Genomic DNA, 18,822 nt, shown 5'->3' with positions numbered 1-18,822 from the left:
AGGCGGTCATTATCTCAAGGAAGAGGAGCAGAGGCCGGACATCCCAAGGAGGGCCATGTGCTATGCCAGGTCAGGAGAAGCTGGCAATGAGACCTAAGAGGACAGCAAGGACCTGAAGGCCAGACAGGGCTGTGGAAGCCACCAGAGAGTTTTAAACAAGAGAGAGGATGGCCTTCCTCTGTTCTGGACCCTGAAAAGCTCACCCTGACAGCAGTGGGCAGATGGGTTGCAGGGAGCAGGATGGTAGCCAGAAGACCTGAAAGGAGAGCATAGCTGTGGTTCTAGCAACAATAGCAAAAAATTGGCAGGGAGGGGAGGGGTTCAGGAGGCCGTGGCTACAAGGGACAAGGTTAGGGGTTATTAGTAGGCAAAATCAGCGGGCCATGCCATTTGGGAACGAGGAAGAGGGAGGACTTGACAACTGCCAGAGGTTCTGGCTCAGTTATCTGTATGGGTAGTGGGGTCTCCACTTAGGGTAGGGAACTCAGGAGGAGGGCATGGGTTTGGGTGATGGTGATGACTTCACGCGTGGCCAGGCTAAGTAGGAGGGACTCCCAGGGGAGGTGCCTGCGCATATATTAATACATGTCTGAAAGCTCATTGGGAGACCTGGGTTGAGCATGGATTGAGCATCATCTGTATACCAGGACAGTGAAACTTGGAGGAAAAGCAGAAGGACACTGTTAACAGGCAGTGTATGGGGGACACAGAACATTCCAGGTCCTGAGATAAAAGGTTCAGAAAAGGGTCACTGTTACCATGAGCAAGGAGGGCCCTGGTGACCTCAGTCAGAGCATATTCAGCTGACTTGGGGAGTGAGTGGGGTGGGAGCCGGCCACAGTGGGGAAAGCGGGTGGTGGTGTCCCAGTGGAGGGAGTTCCTGGGCGGGGCCTGCCTGGGCCCACAGTGCTCACCCAGCTACCCTCTCTCCAGATTCGGCAGCAAGGAGGAGTACATGTCCTTCATGAACCAGTTCCTAGAGCATGAGTGGACCAACATGCAGCGCTTCCTGTTGGAGATCTCCAACCCCGAGACCCTCTCCAACACAGCTGGCTTCGAGGGCTACATCGACTTGGGCCGCGAGCTCTCCAGCCTGCACTCACTGCTCTGGGAGGCCATCAGCCAGCTGGAGCAGGTGCCTGTGGCTGTGGGGCGGAGGTGGGGCCAAAAGCTACCATCGGTCTTTTAGTGTTCCCCCTTCCAGAGTAACCATGGAGGGCAGAGAATTTGCCCATGTGGCATGATCAGGAGCTAACTGCGTACCAGGAGCCCAGGGCTCCAGGCCAGGTCCTGTCAGAACACACTGGGGATCTGTGGGCCCCATTTTCTCTGTGGGCAAATGCTGTGTTCACTCGGCAGTATCTGCCAAGGCAGCCCCACTCTGGGTACTAGGGCTGGGGTGTTCCGCATGCACTCAGCCTTTAGTGGACAAGTGCCACTGTGCTGCCTGCCAGAGCATGTGAGAAATAAAATTGGATCGTGAATTCACCTGTATGAAGAAGATGACTCAAGACCCTGTACCTCCACTTGTCCAGCAGGAAGTTGGAAACCTTTCTAGGATTGCCCTTGACCATCTGTTGACAAGGTTACTCCCTAGACACCTCTGACACTGCTGCAGTCACCTGAAGTGAGCCCTCCCTAGCCTGAGACTTCACTGACCCCCAGCCTCAGCCCACATAGTGAGCAATTAGTTCTTGGACTTAAGGGCTGGGTCTACCAGGAACTTCTTCCCAAATATCTGTTGCTTTCTAGGGCTCCAAGGGACCACCTTACTTTTGTAAGGTGCTGAAACTGGCCTGGAAGGCCCTTCATGCCTCCTGGTCCCATTCCCTAGAGGTGACCGCTCAGAGCACTGGTATGCAGCCTCCTGGACGCGATCTGTGCATGTGTAAGCACGCACAAACATGCAGGCGCACACACATAGAGCTCTTTCCCTTTTTCTGTTTGTTTTAAAGCGAGAACGTACTGTGTATGCTGCTGTGTGCGTTTCTTACCACTCTATTGTGGGCCTCTTTGCTTGTCAGTGCAATCTGCACCACCGCCAGGGGCTTTTTAATGACTGCATCATATGAATGCTGTTTATTTCACCAGTCCCCTGTTGATGGACACTTAGGTTAGTCCTGACTTTTCACTAGAAATAGGTGCTGTTGCAATCAAAGGCCATCATTTTTGCTCATTTGTATCCACTTGCCTTTGGCTGTGAGAGACACAGGAGGGAGAAATGGAAATGAGGGCCGAGACCCTCCTTTCCACTGGTTCCGGTCCCTGCACTGCAGCCAACACCAGTCACTGTCACTGCCACCACTTACCTTCCCCCTGTGCTGTCCACGTATCTGCACAACCAGGCGGGAAGAATGGAAGGTGATTGGTATTGTCACACTGGTGATAGGGTGCAACAGGGATTTGAAACACAACTGTTTGCCTCTCAATTGTGTGCTCTATTGCCTGCATGAGTTTTCACACTTTGTTTTCTCACAGAGACCTCTGTGGAAGCTTGTGCATAAACAGGTGAAGGCAGTGTCCCCATAGCCTAGAATCCTCTGCCCCTCAAGTCCTCTAAAGCGTGCCAGCAAGGTTCAGATGGGTTCAGGCTCTGCCTTCTGCCTGACCAGCACCTGGGGGTGCCTGGACCATCTCCACTGGTGCTCAGGTGCCAAAGTGGGTCAGGCCCCAGCCCATCCCATGGAGTAGGTGATGTGAGAGAGGCTGTCACAGAAGCCTCTGGATGGAGAGGTGGAGGTGTGGAAATGCTGGGATTCCATGTGTGCTTTCCTCTCTGCGGAGGCACCAGGGCAGGGCAAACTGAAGGAGAGGCTTGCACTAGGTCAGCATCTCCCCCTGTGGGCCTCCTACTCCTGCCCCAGAAATATCTGGGAGCTGGTTAAAAACGTAGATTTACCGATTCCTGGGCTCACCCCCCTCGCAGACCCCTCGGCAGGTGGGGATCTGCACTTCTGACAGGCTCCGCGGTGGTTTTCAGCCACAGTGGCTGCAGCACATATAGCCTACCTGTGTGGTCCCAGGAGGTCACACCTGCCTCTTGCTGTGCCTTTGCAGAGCATAGTGTCCAAACTGGGACCCCTGCCTCGGATCCTGAGGGACGTCCACACAGCGCTGAGCACCCCAGGTAGTGGGCAGCTGTCAGGGACCAACGACCTGGCCTCCACACCAGGCTCTGGCAGCAGCAGCATCTCAGCTGGGCTGCAGAAGATGGTGATCGAGAATGATCTTTCCGGGTAAGAGCTGCCAGGCATGTTGGGTGTGGTGGGTGCGTGTGCAGACTAGGCACAGCCCACCTGTAATCTCAGATGAGGAAAGAGAATGCCTACCTAGTGTTTATAAAACAAACCTGGCAAGACTTGAGTTGTACAGGTCCTAAGTGGTGAACCTCCATTTGGGAATAATCAGGGAAGCCTTCCTAGAGGAGATGATGCTATAGTTTTTTTCTTTTCTTTTCTTTTCTTTTTTAATGTTTTAAGAAAAGTATCATTTCCATTGGTGGAAAAGGCATTCTAGGTAGAGGGACAAGCAAAGACATGATGTGTCAAAGAATAATTGTCTCAAATAACCCCCAGCATTTCCAGATCCCCTGATATTTGTTAAAAATACACATGTTCCTGGTATTTCCTGAGCCTGAGTCAGAATCTTCAGAAGTGGTGTTTACCTGGAGGTGTTTTCAATAGGAGTTCGATGACTCTGCCAGGCTTGGAGGCTGGGAACCCCAGAAAACATAAAGTGTTGCTGAGACCCAGTCCTGGGGTCTGCTTTGCCTAAGTAAGACACACACAAGGCAGATTGGAAGGCAAAACGTTCTTGTTTAAGTCAAAATAGGGACATTTCTTTCAGTTCATGGTGAAGCATTTCTGCTCCACCCCTACTCTCCCCTCTCCCACCGGGGATCCCTCTTACCCCAGCATGTGAGGCCGTGGCTGCAGCAGCAGAGTTGGGAGTATGGTCTCCCTGAGGCAGTGGCAAGGCAGGCTTTTAAGCAGGGGAGGGTGCTGAGATCAAGAACCTGCTGAGATCAAGAACCTGGGGTTAGGGGAGCCTAGGAGGGGCCAGAGATGCAGGTCTGCTGAGTCTTGCATTGGATCTGTTCGGTGAATGTGCCAAGCGAAGCCAAGCAGAGTCACAGGCCAAGAGTTTGAAGTGGGGGGTGCGGTGGACAGCCCTTGAGCGGCTGAGAGGCAGCCGGGCCCGTGAGTTCTGAAAAGACGGACCTGGCGTGTGGCCTGGGCAGCCAGGTTCCCACTGCTCTCCATCTTTCCTGGCTCATCTGCTGCTCTAGCCAGCTCTCCCAGGCCCATGAGCATTGCAGCCCCGAGTGGCTGCTGCTGCCCATCTCAGGGAGTGGCGCTTCCTTGCCATCTGAGGCTAAGCCAACCCATTCCGCATTCCAAGCCATATCAACCCCCCCAAGTCCTTGCTGCCTTCAGTTCCCCCCACCCACGTTCTTCTCTCCAAAGCCCCCCCGGCCCCCACCACAGTTATGCTTTCTTCCAAAGGAGCTAGCTTCTGGGGAGGGGCCAGGGAGAGGCCAGAGAAAAGCGTAGAGTGAGGAGGAGGCCAGGGCAAGTGCAGCCCTCCCACCGAGTCATGCTCTCCATGGAGCCTGCTCTCATTCCTTGTTTTTGCCAGGAACTCCAGCCCCCGCCTGCCAGTCAAACAAGGGAGCGGCAGCAGGAGGCTGGGCAAGAGGAGGTTTCACCGGGCCCCCACTTCAGTTACCAGTCTGATTAGGAACAAGAGGGAAGAGGCAGAGGGAACCCAGTGACTCTGAAGTTGGAGTTCTCAATGCAGGATCCGTGGATAGCAGAGAGCCACTGAGTTGTGGCTTAGGGCTTAGCTAAGGAGGAGTTTTCCAGAGCAAGCCAGGCCCCAGTACCCATTGTCCCAAGATGCAGCTGAACAGGGAAGGGGTCTTCCAGGCAGCGCGGCCTGAAATGTGCAGTGCTGGCCCCTAAAGAAGAGGTTCTGTGCAGGAGCAGCCGCCTCAGCCTCTGGTCCCCGGATTCTCCCACTCCTGTTACCCGAGCGCATCCATCTCCCCAGCGCTGGCTTGGGCTGCCAGGCCCCGGCAGGTTGGTGGGTGCTGTCGGTTTGGACCCGCCTTGGCTGCACTCACAGTTCTTCTTTTCCCCTTCTTTCCCTGTGTGTGCTTGTCTCCCTGCAGTCTGATAGATTTCACCCGGTTACCGTCTCCAACCCCCGAAAACAAGGACTTGTTTTTTGTCACAAGGTCCTCCGGGGTCCAGCCCTCACCTGCCCGCAGCTCGAGTTACTCGGAAGCCAACGAGCCTGATCTTCAGATGGCCAACGGTGGCAAGAGCCTCTCCATGGTGGACCTCCAGGATGCCCGTGCGCTGGATGGGGAGGCAGGCTCCCCAGCGGGCCCCGATGTCCTCCCCACAGATGGGCAGGCCCCTGCAGCTCAGCTGGTGGCTGGGTGGCCAGCCCGGGCAACCCCAGTGAGCCTGGCAGGGCTGGCCACGGTGCGGCGGGCAGGCCAGACACCAACCACACCAGGCACCTCCGAGGGCGCGCCAGGCCGGCCCCAGCTGTTGGCACCGCTCTCCTTCCAGAACCCTGTGTACCAGATGGCGGCTGGCCTGCCGCTGTCACCCCGCGGCCTTGGCGACTCAGGCTCTGAGGGCCACAGCTCCCTGAGCTCACACAGCAACAGCGAGGAATTGGCGGCCGCTGCCAAGCTGGGAAGTTTCAGCACTGCCGCGGAGGAGCTGGCTCGGCGGCCCGGTGAGCTGGCACGGCGACAGATGTCACTGACTGAAAAAGGCGGGCAGCCCACGGTGCCACGGCAGAACAGTGCTGGCCCCCAGAGGAGGATCGACCAGCCTCCGCCCCCACCCCCGCCGCCACCTCCTGCCCCCCGCGGCCGGACGCCCCCCAACCTGCTGGGCACCCTGCAGTACCCAAGACCCTCAAGCGGAACCCTGGCATCGGCCTCACCTGATTGGGCAGGCCCCAGTACCCGCCTGAGGCAGCAGTCCTCTTCCTCCAAGGGGGACAGCCCAGAACTGAAGCCACGGTCAGTGCACAAGCAGGTCAGTGCCACTAGTCAGAGGGCAGGGCTGGGCACTTGGGCCCAGCTGGGCTGTCATACCCCATACCATCCTCCTCCTCTCAGTCATTTCACCTCCTCCCTCACCCAGCTGCCATCCCATCCCACCAGCCTGCCACATGCACCACCACCCCCTCCCCCTGGCTTCTTCCTGAATCCTGTGAACCAGGGACACTGTAGCCTTGGGGAACTCCAGGCCTTTCTGTCAGTGCCCCTAGGGGCAGGCTGGGGTCAGAGAGAAAGAGTGCATTCATCTTCAGTTCCAAGCCTGTCGAAGCCCTCACCCAAAGTAGGAGTCATCTTGCCCTACTCTGGCCCCACACTCCCCTCCCAAAATGTTTTCACAGGCTGGACAGACCTCCAGGCACAACCACCTGGAGCATGGATGGCCCTGTCACCCAAAGGCTGCAGGCGGTGTCTGGAGTGGAGGTGCCTTGGGCTGACAGCCCAGCCTGGCCCTGTCCTCCTCTCAGCTCAGCCTGCCCTGGTGCCCCCAGTGGCAGGGTCACTCTCTGTCCCCTTGGCAGCAGAGGGTGCTGCTCAGGAGGCCACCTGGCACCTATCGGCTTTGCCTTCGGCTACCGTCTGAGAGACAGTGTTCCTGGGTGGGGACTGCCTCTGTAGGCGCTCAGTCAGCTGGAGGACCCTTCCCTCCCCACCATGTCCCAGAGCTGCTTGTCCTTGTGGCTCACCTGGGCCACTAATGCCCTTCCTGCTTGCCCTCCTCCTCCCTCCAGCCCCTCACAGCTGTGTTTCGTTGTAGGGCCCTTCACCCGTGAGCCCCAATGCCCTGGACCGCACAGCCGCTTGGCTCTTGACCATGAACGCGCAGTTGTTAGAAGACGAGGGCCTGGGCCCAGACCCCCCCCACAGGGATAGGCTAAGGAGTAAGGACGAGCTCAGCCAAGCAGAAAAGGTAAAGCTGGACCCTGGCAGCTCGGGGCAGGGCGGGGCTGCCTCCTGGAGCAGCTGGTAGGAGTCTCTCCCCCAGGTCCCCCAGCAGTGGGTGCTTGTGTCCTTGTGAAGGGCTTGTCCCCTCTGAGCCCCTGTTCCCTGTGAGGATAGCAGTCAGTAGGGTCTGGAAGAAAAGTAACAAGAGGGATGGATTAGCAGCTTAGACCTGAGGCTTCCCATCTACAGATTGGAATCACAAGGGAATTGTCTTAGATATAGACTCCTGGGACCTCTGGGAAGGCTCCTTAGCCTGGGGCAACTGAGGCAGCTGAGCTTCCTGAGGACCTGGGGGTTGAGGGGCTGAGGGGCTGAGGGTGCCCAAGAGACATATAGAGCCCCCCTGAGGGAGCCTAGTACCTGAGGAGGCAGAGGCATGGGTCCCCAGGATGACTGGGAGAGCCACCCCAGCCTGGCCTCCGGGGCTTGTGCCTGCCCACGGCCTGGCTCTTCACCACTCTGGTCTCCACCAGGGCCTGGGAAAGAAACAGCAGTTACCAGCATTAGGGGTGGGGTCAGGCTACCATTGAGATGTTTTCTTCCTCACTCCTGGGAAAAGAACCTATTCTGAAAATCAAAATCTCACTCTGCCACACACATCTAGCATCTGCTGGGGCAGGGGGATGCTTTGTTGGTCTCCCAAGCCTTCCAGCTGTGGCAGCTGCTCTGGATCGGGGGGTAGTTTTTGTCTCCTACTGCCAGCTGCAGTCCATGTAGACGGAGGAACCAGCGCAGGCCCCAGATCGGCAGGCGCTTCTCCACTCCCCTCTGGATGCTCTCGCCCCTCCGGGCCCCAGGAAAGCCTGTGGCAGCCTCTCGAGCAAGGGTATTGGGGTCAGAATGGCAGAACTTCTCCCTGGCCTCAGGCGAGGCCCATCTCCATGCTGCATCCTGCCGCCCCCACCATCCCTGGTCCACTACATCCACCTGCTTTCACCATAGTTACGTGAAGGGGACCAGGGGACAGGGGACACAGTGCTCCCAGAGCCAGAGTTTGGCTGGGGAGCGAGGAGGCCTGGCCTCACTCCAGGCTCTTTGCATCCCTGTGTCCTCATGGCGTCTGGCCCCTCTCGATCCCGGCGTTGGCCTTTCCTTGCCCAGCACAGAGCACCTGGCTCCTCTGTGCAGCCACGCCGCTTCCCAGCCTTGTCCACATCCCTGTTCCTCCCTGATGGTTGGGGTCTGTGCTGGACTGAGGCAGATCCAGAGCCTGGACCACCTGCCTTTCAATTCTCTCTCTCTCCATTTCCTCATGCCACTGCCACCCTCTGGCTTTAGATTCAAACAGAGGCTGGGAAGCTGGGATCTTACCCTGCTAGTCAGTCGCTCTTCATGTGACATGGTCTCCTTGTCTGGGCCTCAGTTTCCCCACCTGCAGAGCTCCCACCTCTCAGGGTGCTGTCACACGTCCTTCATATATCCAAGGGTTCTTTAACCTTTGTCATAAAAAGTTCAAAGCCCTAGTTACACCCTTACCCCTGGGATTTGGGTTTGAGTCTTCATCCCCGCCATAGCCATACAGGTCAGGCTGGGAGCTTGGAGTGGAGACCCCCTGGTGGGGAACAGGCACACGTCTGGCTGCAGCCCCCACCAGCTGGGCTCCTTGGGCATCTCTTTGCTATGTGAAGTGGGCAGGTCACAGCCACTGGGGCCTTCCAAGTGGGGCTCCTCCTACCCTTCCTCCCACTCGGGCTGACGAAGCTGTGCTCTCTGTGTCCTGGGTGCTGTGCCCGTGGATGCTGCTCTCCTGGTAGGACCTGGCGGTACTGCAGGACAAGCTGCGAATCTCCACCAAGAAGCTGGAGGAGTATGAGACCCTGTTCAAGTGCCAGGAGGAGACGACGCAGAAGCTGGTGCTGGAGTACCAGGCACGGCTGGAGGAGGGAGAGGAGCGGCTACGGCGGCAGCAGGAGGACAAGGACATCCAGATGAAGGGCATCATCAGCAGGTGGGGCCCACACCTGTCTGGCCCGGCCACAGGCACAGGCAGGGCAGCCATCGCTGCCTTCAAGGAGGCCCCTGGTGGGAGAGCTTCCTCAAAGGATGAGCTGAGTGTGGAGAGGAGGAGGGAAGAGAGTGGCTGGACAGTGGGAACAGCGTGAGCACAGGCCTGGAGGCAGAAGGTGGCCTAGAAGGTGGGCAGCCCACGCAGAATACAAAGCTGGGGATGAGGCTGGACCAGTGACAGCTGGCTCCCGATGGGCCTGAGCCCCTACAAGGAGCCATGCCATCTTAGCGCTCTCAGGGACGTTGAGAAGCTGGATTGGGGGGTGCCAGGAAAGACAGTGAGAACCAAATACAGGGTAAGAAAAGTGGGAATGAGCATCAGTTACGTACAGTAGGTGAAGGTGGAAGACACAGCATAGCCCCCAGATTCCTACCAAGAGTGTCTGGGTGTGGGCGTATCAGGGTGCCAGTTACTGAGCTGGGAACTGTTAAGAGGAGTGGTTTGGGTGGGGAGGGAGAGGGGGATGGTGCCAGTCTGATATCCTGAGTTTTAAGCCTGGGTTATCTGGGAAAGGGCTTCAGAGGAACAGCAAGTTTTAATGCTGACTCTCATCTTTTTGAAGGCTTATGTCAGGCTCCATGGTGACGCCTCCATCTCTGTCTCTGCCTGTGGGTAGGGCATGTCTACCTTGGTGTCAGGCAGGGAGTGCAGTCAACCCCAGGGTCCCAGTTGTGGAGTTGACTTCCTTCTAATACCAAGCACGGGAGGACAGACAGTGTGTCTTGTTTGCATTGGCCTGGTCTAAGACCCCATCAGCTGGACAGACCAAGCAGGTGTGCAAGAGCCAGGAAGGCCTCCACTCCATGCTTTGTCCATGGCATAAGGCCTTCCCGGATTCCTCCTATTTAGACGACCTGTTTCTCTGTTCCTGACTGTTGTTTGTTTCATTTACTTGTAGTTTTGTTCATTATAAAATAGTTAACATGAGTGAAACCAGGGTGATTAGAAACCTGCTGTTCACTTGATCTCCAGCTCTGCTCTTGGCTCACCTTGTGTGTGTTTCCAAGAATGGAAATGCTTTTCAATTTAACTGCCTTCTCCACATTGTTTGTATTCTCTGATACTTGCATGTTCTGAATTCAGAGACTTGCTTAACACGTTCGTTTCTACTAACCAGTCCTGGAATATTTCCTCCTTAATGTAAGTGCCAATTAGGTAGATAGTGTTCAAGTATTCCATATCTTTACTGGCTTTTCTATTTCTCCCTTCATTCCAACTGGTGTTTGCTTTATATACACTGAAACTATTCTTAGGTGCATACACATTTCGGCTATTTATGTACTATTGTTGAATTAACCTCTGTCATTATAAAATCACCTTCTTTATCCCTTGGAATATTCTTTGCTATGAAATCTGCCTTGTCTGCTATTAATGTAGCCACCCCAACTTCCTTTTGATTTGTGTTAGTATGGTATAGCTTTTTTCATCCTCGTGCCTTTAACTCATTGTCTTAGTTCATTCAGGCTGCTATAACAAGATACCTTAGACTGGGTAATTTATAAACAACAGAAAATGTATTGTCCCCAGTTCTGAAGTCTAACATCAAAATGCCAGCAGATTCAGGGTATAATGAGGACTCTCTGCTTCATATTATAGTGCCCTGTTGCTGTGTTCTCACATTGTCGGGGGTGTGAACAAGCTCCCTTGGGCTTCTTGTATAATATAAAAGCACTAATCCCATTTTTGAAGGCAAAGCCCATATGATGTAATCACCTCTCAAAAACCCTACCTATTAAGATAATCACCTTGGGGGTTAGGTGTCAACGTATGAATTTAGAGGGTGACACAAGCATTCAGAGCATAACACTCATCTATATATGAAGTGAGTTTGTTTTACAGGCACCATACTGTTGGGTCTTGCTTTTGTCTAAATGTTTCTGCCTTTTAATTGGATTGTTTTGACCATTTACATTTAATGTAATTACTGATATATTTAAATCTGTTGCCTTGTTTCCTATTTGTACCATCTATTCTTTTTTTCCTGCCTTCTTTTGGACTGAGTACTTTTTTATGATTCCATTTTGTCTCCTATTGACTTATTAGCTCTATCTCTTTTTTGCTCTAGGGCAGGGATTGGCAAACTTTCTACAAAGGAGCAGATCAAAAGTATTTTAGGCTTTGTAGGCCATATGGCTCTATTGCAACTGTTCAGCTCTGCTGTTGTAGCAGAACTATCTGTGTGAGATGGCTGTTTACAAAAACAGGCAATGGTCCAGATTTGGCCCTCACCCTGAGGCTGTAATGACAGGGAGTCTGTCATTGTCTTTGTTCCTCTGTACTTTATGTATCTGTTTTCCCTGGCTGTTTGTAAGATACTTTTTTCTTTTTTTTTAAATCACTGGTTGTCAGTAGTTTGATTGTGATGTTCATTGGTGTGGTTTTCTTCTAGTTTCTTGGGTCTTGGGTTGTATGTCTGCAGTCCCACCTCCCCGCATTTCTTTCTCTGGGATTCCTAGCACACGTGCATTAGGCTGACCCATATTGTCCTGTATATCACTGATGCTGTGTTATCTTCTTCATTTTTCTTCTGTTTTTTGTCTTTGATAGTTTCTATGACTGTGTCTTCAAGTTTGCTAATTATTTCTTCTTCAGTGTGTAACCTGCTATTAATCTGATCCAGTATTTTTTCACTGCAGATAATTATATTTTTCACCTCTTAGAATTTCCATTTTGCTTTAAATTCCATTAGTTTTAATTCTCATTGTGCTTTTACTTCTATTTTCTGAAACATGTAGAATGTATTTATAATACCTTGTTGTTTTCATGTCCTTGTCTAATTCTATCATCTGTGACATCTGAGTCTGTTTTTACTGATTTATTTTCCACCTGCTTACGAGTTTTTCTACTTCTCTCTGTATACTTAGTAATTTTTGGTTGGATGCCAGGCATTGTGAATCTTACAGTTAGGTGCTGAATGTTTTTGTGTCCCTTTAAATCCTTTCTGGGGGCTTTGTTCTGGGAGACAGTGAGGTTACTTGGAATCTGTTCAATCCTCTCGGGGTTTCCTTTTAAGTTTTGTTAGGCTGCATCCTGCAGAGCCTTTAGTCTTGGCCTAACGTGGCCCTGCTGCTGAGGGGGTTTCCTTCCACGGTCCTCTGTGATTCCCAGTGTTAGTGCGTCACTCCACTCTTGCTGGTGCAACATGAACTGCTTCTGGGATTGTTTTGTGTTCTCCTTTCTGATGGTTCTTGCCTAGCCTGGTAATTTTCTCATCTGCGTGCAGATATTATTCAGTCAGAGACACAAGGGGAACCCCCACTTGGGAGCTGTGTGGAGTTTATCTCTGCCTCTTGCTCCTCTCTAGCTGTCTGCCCTGCAAGTCCCACACTTTGACCTTCCTGACCTGCCTGTCTCCTCAGCTCAGTGAGGCTGCTGACTCTGCCTTCCCTCTGCTTCCAGGCCGTTCACTGGGCTCACCTTGTTGGTTTCTGTTCTCCTAGAAATTATTGTACTGCATTGCCTATATTATGTCCAGATTTCTGGTTTGTTTGTTTGGTTTTTAATAAAGAGATGGGGTCTCGCCATGTTACCCAGGCTGGTCTTGAATTCCTAGCCTCAAGTGATCCACCCTCCTTGGCCTCCCAAAGTGCTGAGATTATAGGCGTGAGCCAATGTGCCTGGCCCTATTTGTTTTTAAGATGAGGGTAAATACAGTCTCCTTCCAATCTAATTTTCCTTAACAAAACTAATACCCTCCCCACACCCCACACCCAGCACAAGCTTTCCTCAGAGTGGTACCTTCCTGTATTGGGGAACCTGCCCCGAGGGTCCCCCCCCTGCCACCACTCCTCCTGGTTAGTGCTCCCTGAACTGCTGCCCTGCTGCCCCCATTACAGTCCCATGCCCGGCACTGTGGCTCCCTGTGTGTCTGCTGTGAGTGGGCCAAGGGCTTGCCCAGGGTGCGGTGGCTGCTCTGGGCTGGAGGAGTCAAGAGGGCAGGGATGGAGAGAAGCCTTGGGAGTGGAGGGCTCATCTGAGAAGAGTGTGCGGAACAAGGAGAATGGATGCTGAGGCCAAAGCCCTGTGGAACCCCCATGTCCAGGGGCAGACAGGACAAGGCATCTGAGACAGGCAGACCCAGAGAGTGTGGAATCCCAAAGCCAAAGGAGAGTGGGAAGGTGGGAGTGCCCAGCAGTGAGAGTGTCTCAGGAGCCAGCCAGGTGGGGCCGGGGGGGGCTCCCAGGGAGGGAGCAGCAGGACAGGGCCAGCCTCCTGCCCACTGAGCTTCTGCAGATGGTGTCCCCCAGCCTCTGCTCATTGTCCTACCTGCACACCGGTCCTTCAGATGTCTCCTACCGATGTGCCACCTCCCAGCCCACCCTCCAGGAAAAGTCACTGCTTTCTGCTCTTTGTTCCAGGGACCTGAGCTTTCCACTAGAGCAGCTGCTCCATGCAGGGTGTAGTTAGTTACTCGTGCCTCCTGCCCTGTGAATTCCTTGAGGGAAAGGACTAGAGTTCATTCATCTTGGTACCTCGAGTGCCCAGTGCAGAGTCTGCACAACTTTGTGAAGATGGCAGGGGCAGGGCGGAAAAAGTTCTAGAGCCTTTCAGGGCCTTCATCGTTCCAGCACCTGCCTAGCTCTAGGGGTTTTGAAGATCTAACACCCATTCCCACCCATCTTGGCTCCTAGAAGAACATCGGGAAGGGGGCAGCCCAGGGGCCTCTGGGGCTTTAGGAGCAGCAAGTGTGGGATGTGGAGGTAAGGAAGGAGGCCCAGCAGTGTCAGTTGCTGGGAGTCGGCTGGAAGGCCTCTGTCCCAGGCAAGTATGGGAGGCAAGTCTGTGACCCAAGGAGGGGGTCTCCTAGTGTGTCCCTGCTCTGCGTGGGGTTGATGGGCTTGTTCCCACACCCTCTCCCCACCTCTGCTGCCTCCAGGGCCAGCCTGACTGTCCCTGTCTCTGGCTATAGGTTGATGTCTGTGGAGGAAGAACTGAAGAAGGACCATGCAGAGATGCAAGCAGCTGTGGACTCCAAACAGAAGATCATTGATGCCCAGGTGGGGGCTCTGGCCCTTTGGTCAGCCACAAGAGTTAAAGGGCCTGGGATTAGGAGGGGGTGACTTGAGCCTCTCCATCCTCAGTCATACCTCACTGCAGACACTGAGGGGAATAAGAAACCAGAATCTCTGCCCTGAGAAGTCAGACCTGTGGTCTTAGTGGGCCACAAGCTCACTGGGACAGGCTGTGAAAGGAGGGAGTCAGCTCCTCCCCTGCCGGGGCTGTTGGTGGGTATTGTCTTTCACCAGGACTGCTGACCAAAGAGTGGAAGCTACCAGGAGGGAGGTGGGGTTAGGAGTGATGGCAGACTGGTCAGAGGGAGCAGAGGGACTCTTGTTCACAGCTGTGGCATCCAGGCTGCATTGAGGGGAGACATGAAAGGCTCTCTGGCTCCAGCCTCCTTTACTCAGGGCTGCACTGCTTTCCTTTACTCGCCCAGGAGTAGGCTGGGCCTTGTTCAGACTGTAAACTGCATAGACCAGGAGCGGTGACCTCTAGTGTGTCACGCAGACACATGTGAGCAAGGGTGCCGGCTCCAGGGGCCTCAGGCAGCCCATAGATAGCACCAGAGCTGCTCCATTTGGGATGGTAAGCAGGCAGCGAGGCTGCGTCCATGATGCTGCAGAGGCCTCTGCCCGCCTTCTCTTGCCAACTGCTCGCAGCCTGGAGCCTGCCTGCCCCCCTCATCTCTAGGCCACCCCATTCCTTACTATCCCAGTGCTTGTCGTAGGTACACAAGGCCCTAAGGAGGCCCCTAAGGAGCCTGTCCCATGACCCCCGCTCACACCCCCATTGTCCACAGGAGAAGCGCATTGCCTCGCTGGATGCCGCCAATGCCCGCCTCATGAGTGCCCTGACCCAGCTGAAAGAGAGGTACAGCATGCAAGCCCGTAACGGCATCTCCCCCACCAACCCCACCAAATTGCAGATTACTGAGAACGGCGAGTTCAGAAACAGCAGCAATTGTTAACCTGCCTGAGGAGGGAGGAAGCTACCCAAGGAGAGGGGGACTGTGGTGGCCAAGGGCAGGGTCTCGGCCTGGGGAGGCACCCACGGTTGCAGCCCCAGCGCAGGTGTCAGGAGGCCGAGCCTCCCCTCCCCGCCGCTGTCCAGGAGGTGGCCGCAGAGGGAGCCGCCAGAGACTGAAGCAGCGTGAGGCGAGGTCACCAGCCGCTCCCTGTGGGGTGCGGGCAGAAGAGACTGCACGCTGGGGAGTGGGGACAGCCTGGTGAGGCAGAGGGCCTGCCAAAAACATGTCTGTTGGTTCCTGAATGTGGCGTGTCCTTGTCCTCCTGGATCTGGCCGAGTGCATGTTCCCCACATCCGTGCCAGGGAGGGGGCTTCTTGGAGGGGGGATTCAAGGACTAGGGGCCTATACCTGTGGCTTCCCCTCACCTCCTTGGGGGGCCCAGGACTCCCTGGCAGCCAAGCCCTGTCCTGTGGGACCTGGCACTTGGTGGATTGGTTGGCAGGCAGGAAGATAGGAGGACACAGGGCAGGAGGTCAGTGTCCCCTGCCTGTCTCCATCCGAAGCACCTGTCACTGCATGCGGCCTATTGGGACCTTCCTGGCTGTGAGGAACTGAGGATTCCTACCCATCCACCCCCTCTGAACCTGTCCCCAGAGCGCCACCTGCCACCTTCTTCCCTGCCTTAGTTGTATTGCCAGATAGACCCAGTGAGGGCCATGGCTTTTTCTTGTGAGCTCTTATCCCTGTGGGGAGGACCCACAGCTTCCCACACTTCCCACACAGGCCCAGGCTGATGCTCTAGGGCTCCCAGAAGCCAAAGATCTGGGTGGATCTGGCCAGATGGCTCTGAGCACTGTATCTGCCTTCTCCTGGGGCCCAGCACACCCAGGGCACAGTGGCCCTGTAGGGAGTGCCACCTGGTGCTCACCCTGAGAGAAAAGGTGATCCTTCCTCTGAGTGATGGTTTAAAAAAAGATTCTAACGCCTGCAGGCCCTGAGAAGGTGGATAACTGTGATTTTTTTTCCTTTCACAGTATGCATTAGAAACAAAAGCCCGCTTGCTCGCTTGCTGGAACACAGGGGCCTTTTAAGTTGAGCGTGCGCACTGCATGGGAAATAGCGGCCCTGGAGGATGTTAGACTTGCTCCCTCTCCAAGACAGCAGCAGCCTGCACCCAGCCCCGTGTGTGCAGCCGGCCTCCTCCTCACCCTTCCCGGCCCCCGGCCAAGGACCCAGGCGCTGCATACAGGGGAGGGGCGCACCCCACAGCTGGGGCAGGTTTTCCTCAGCTCTAGGCTGTTCCGTAGCTTATCTGCCCCTCCCCCACTTTCAAGACAGATGAGCAGGAGCTTGGGTCTCTCTCGGCCCCTGTCTGTTCCCAGCCCCTGCAGATTCCGAGCAAGGGCCCTGGGTAACAAGGGTGGAAGTGGGGCCTTTGCCAGCAGAACCAAGGCAGGGTGAGCTGCAGGAACCACCCCACTGCCCCTGCAGCTGGAATGTGCCACAGAGGCCCCACCGGAAGGGTGGATGTGCTGGAGGGGTGGCCCAGAGCCATACTGCATCCACCCTGAGCTCAGGGACAGGTGACAGCAGCTGCTCTGGGAAGGGGCTCTTAGATGTAACCTACAATTCAGTTAGGCTAGAGACAGATGCTGGTGGAGGGAGGGCTGGGCCACCAGGGGTCACAGACCACAGGAAGATGGGAGGCAGGAGCAGAGGCCCTGCCCCCACCCCTTCCTGCCCCACTCCTGTCTTGTCCCCACCCATGCGCCTTCGTGCCTGAGACCAGGGTGACCACACAGGCAGGGCCTGGCTCCGATCTCATCCTCCCACTGCCCAGTGAGACCTGCCCTCCTCTCCCCAGCCCCCTCCCACCGCTGCCTCGTAGAGTGACCTCGGACAGAGCCTCCTTAGCAATATGGGGAGGCTCCCAGGGCCTGGACAGGTGGGCTCGGAGGCCACCCGCTGTGGCCGGTGCCAGCTGCCCTTGCAGGGGTGGGTGAGCTCTCAGGCCGAGAGCCTTATTTACCTAGTGCAAAAACTGTAAAAGTGTACAGACTCTTCACAGATTTTTATCTTAATTGCAAGTCTGCCGATTTTGTAAATGTTCTTGGTGTTTGACTGTAATGTAACTATCTCACCTAATGTTTGTACATATCCTTTGGTCCTGGTGCTGCCAAGGGCTGGCCGGGACTGCTGCTCTCCCAAGGGTTTTATTTTATTTCTGAATCTAGAGAACAGTATTGGGCAGGAGGAAGAGGCTTGAGGTCTGCAGGGGTTGTTTTCCCTACCTGTGGCATTTATGTGTTGGCTTTGCAGCTGCTGTCTGGGTAGCGGCTGCTGGGGTGCTTTCACTGGGCCAGTCAACAGGGGCTCCTGCCCAGGCCACAGAGAACCTGAGTTCCCAGGAGCTGGGCCCTGCCTGCAGCCAGGGATGGGATTGCCAGAGGCCCTGGAGGGAAGGACAGTCCCTGCTGGGGAAAAACACAGCCCTGGGGCCCCCTGGTCACTGAGACTCAGCCTCTGCTGGAAAAAGCCACGCCCTCCCCGCTAGCACAGAGGCCTGACTGACTTTTTTGCTTAACTTCCATGTTCTGGGTGATGGAAACTGCCAAACCTCCTGTCAGTGAGGACTCTTTCCAACTGCCCAGAGAGTGGGGGTGGAGGACCGAGGCTACAGCTCCACACGCCCCGGTCCCCCAGAGCATCTGCCCCAAGTACACCTCCCCTTGCGCCCCGCACAACTGCGGGAGCCAGACTCTCCAGGGAAACAGCCCCTCTTTTCTACACACTCAGCCACAAAGCCCCCCAGCCCCCACACCGCGTCCCAGCTCCCCTCTTTTGTAAGTATGTGAAAAGGAAAAAATGCAAACATTGGAGTTTGGGCTGGAGCTCCTCCCTCCAGCTGCGACTTTTAACTATGTAATAATGTACAGAGGAAGCTGTTGGTGTTCTAAGACTCTGTGTGGCTGTGCAATTTCTGTACATTTGCAATTAGAAATATTAAAGATTTATTTAGCTATTTTAAGCCTGACTCGTGTCTCCATTCAGCTGTGTGATGTTACAGGGGTGACCCTGAGTCCGGAGTGGACGCTGGCCTTTATCAAGGGGACCCCAGCATCTGGTTCACTCTGGTGGCAGTCATGGGCAAGGGATACCCCTAAAGCCAGTGGTGGTGGTCTGGCCAGCTTGGCTTACTGGGTGATCTGGGATCGCCCCTCCTCCTCTGAGTTGGGGGGTCTCTGCACCAGGGAGTAGAGCAGTTGTCCTCTTAAAGCCTCTCCCTTGACTCTGACATGTTTGAAAGAGAAGTCTTCGCTGGCCCCACCACCTCCTGGGAGATAGGGCGGCCCCAGCACCTTCACTGCAGCACACACTGGCTCTTGGCAGGCGCTGCATTTAAGTGCTTTCGCATCCACTGACATCTGGCTCTGGGAGGGAAGAGACCAGGGAGAAGAGGTTGGCCCAGGTCCCAGCAAGTCGTGGCAGGGCTGAACTAAACATTTCCAAGCTTTCAACACCTTGAAAGTCAGACTCAGGCTCTCCCAACACGGCCCACCTGAAAGGCTGAACCCAGGCCCTTGTTGGGAAGTAACGAGCCCCCAGGCCCCTTCAGCTGCACCTGTACAGAGAACCTTACAGCCCTGGGTCCTGCCCTGCGTCTTCAGCATACCAGGATCTGGTCTTTCACACGGTAGCTCCAGATGCTCCAAGGGACAGGTCCTAGTCCCAGCCCTAGCCCAAACCCCTCAGAACCAGACACTGCCTGGGCCGAACTTCTGCTGGGGGCAAGGATACCTCTGGTCAAAAAGTCAG

At 55.1% G+C, this 18,822-nt stretch overlaps 1 protein-coding gene across 50 annotated transcripts in view; it reads left to right on the top strand.

The window, feature by feature from the left end:
• Positions 1 to 18,034, top strand: part of DAB2IP (DAB2 interacting protein) — a 216,603-nt gene extending 198,569 nt beyond the window's left edge. For 17 of the 50 annotated variants that reach the window (XM_065530123.1, XM_045373768.2, XM_074016638.1 and 14 more), the window contains 7 exons: positions 934 to 1,135; positions 3,058 to 3,236; positions 5,174 to 6,062; positions 6,843 to 6,995; positions 8,785 to 8,978; positions 13,948 to 14,035; positions 14,839 to 18,034. In XM_065530123.1, coding sequence (XP_065386195.1) covers positions 934 to 1,135; positions 3,058 to 3,236; positions 5,174 to 6,062; positions 6,843 to 6,995; positions 8,785 to 8,978; positions 13,948 to 14,035; positions 14,839 to 15,006 — 1,873 coding nt within the window. In that variant the 3' untranslated portion in view covers positions 15,007 to 18,034. The remainder of the gene's footprint in view (positions 1 to 933; positions 1,136 to 3,057; positions 3,237 to 5,173; positions 6,063 to 6,842; positions 6,996 to 8,784; positions 8,979 to 13,947; positions 14,036 to 14,838) is intronic. The other 33 variants (XM_045373772.2, XM_074016665.1, XM_074016641.1 and 30 more) reach the window with 6 other exon arrangements.
• The last annotated feature ends 788 nt before the right edge of the window (positions 18,035 to 18,822 follow it).

This window comes from Macaca fascicularis, chromosome 15, assembly GCF_037993035.2.
Source record: "Macaca fascicularis isolate 582-1 chromosome 15, T2T-MFA8v1.1".
Classification (NCBI taxonomy): Eukaryota; Metazoa; Chordata; class Mammalia; order Primates; family Cercopithecidae; genus Macaca; species Macaca fascicularis.
Note: the sequence above shows the minus strand (reverse complement) of the source record. Positions and strands in the feature narration are given on the sequence as shown.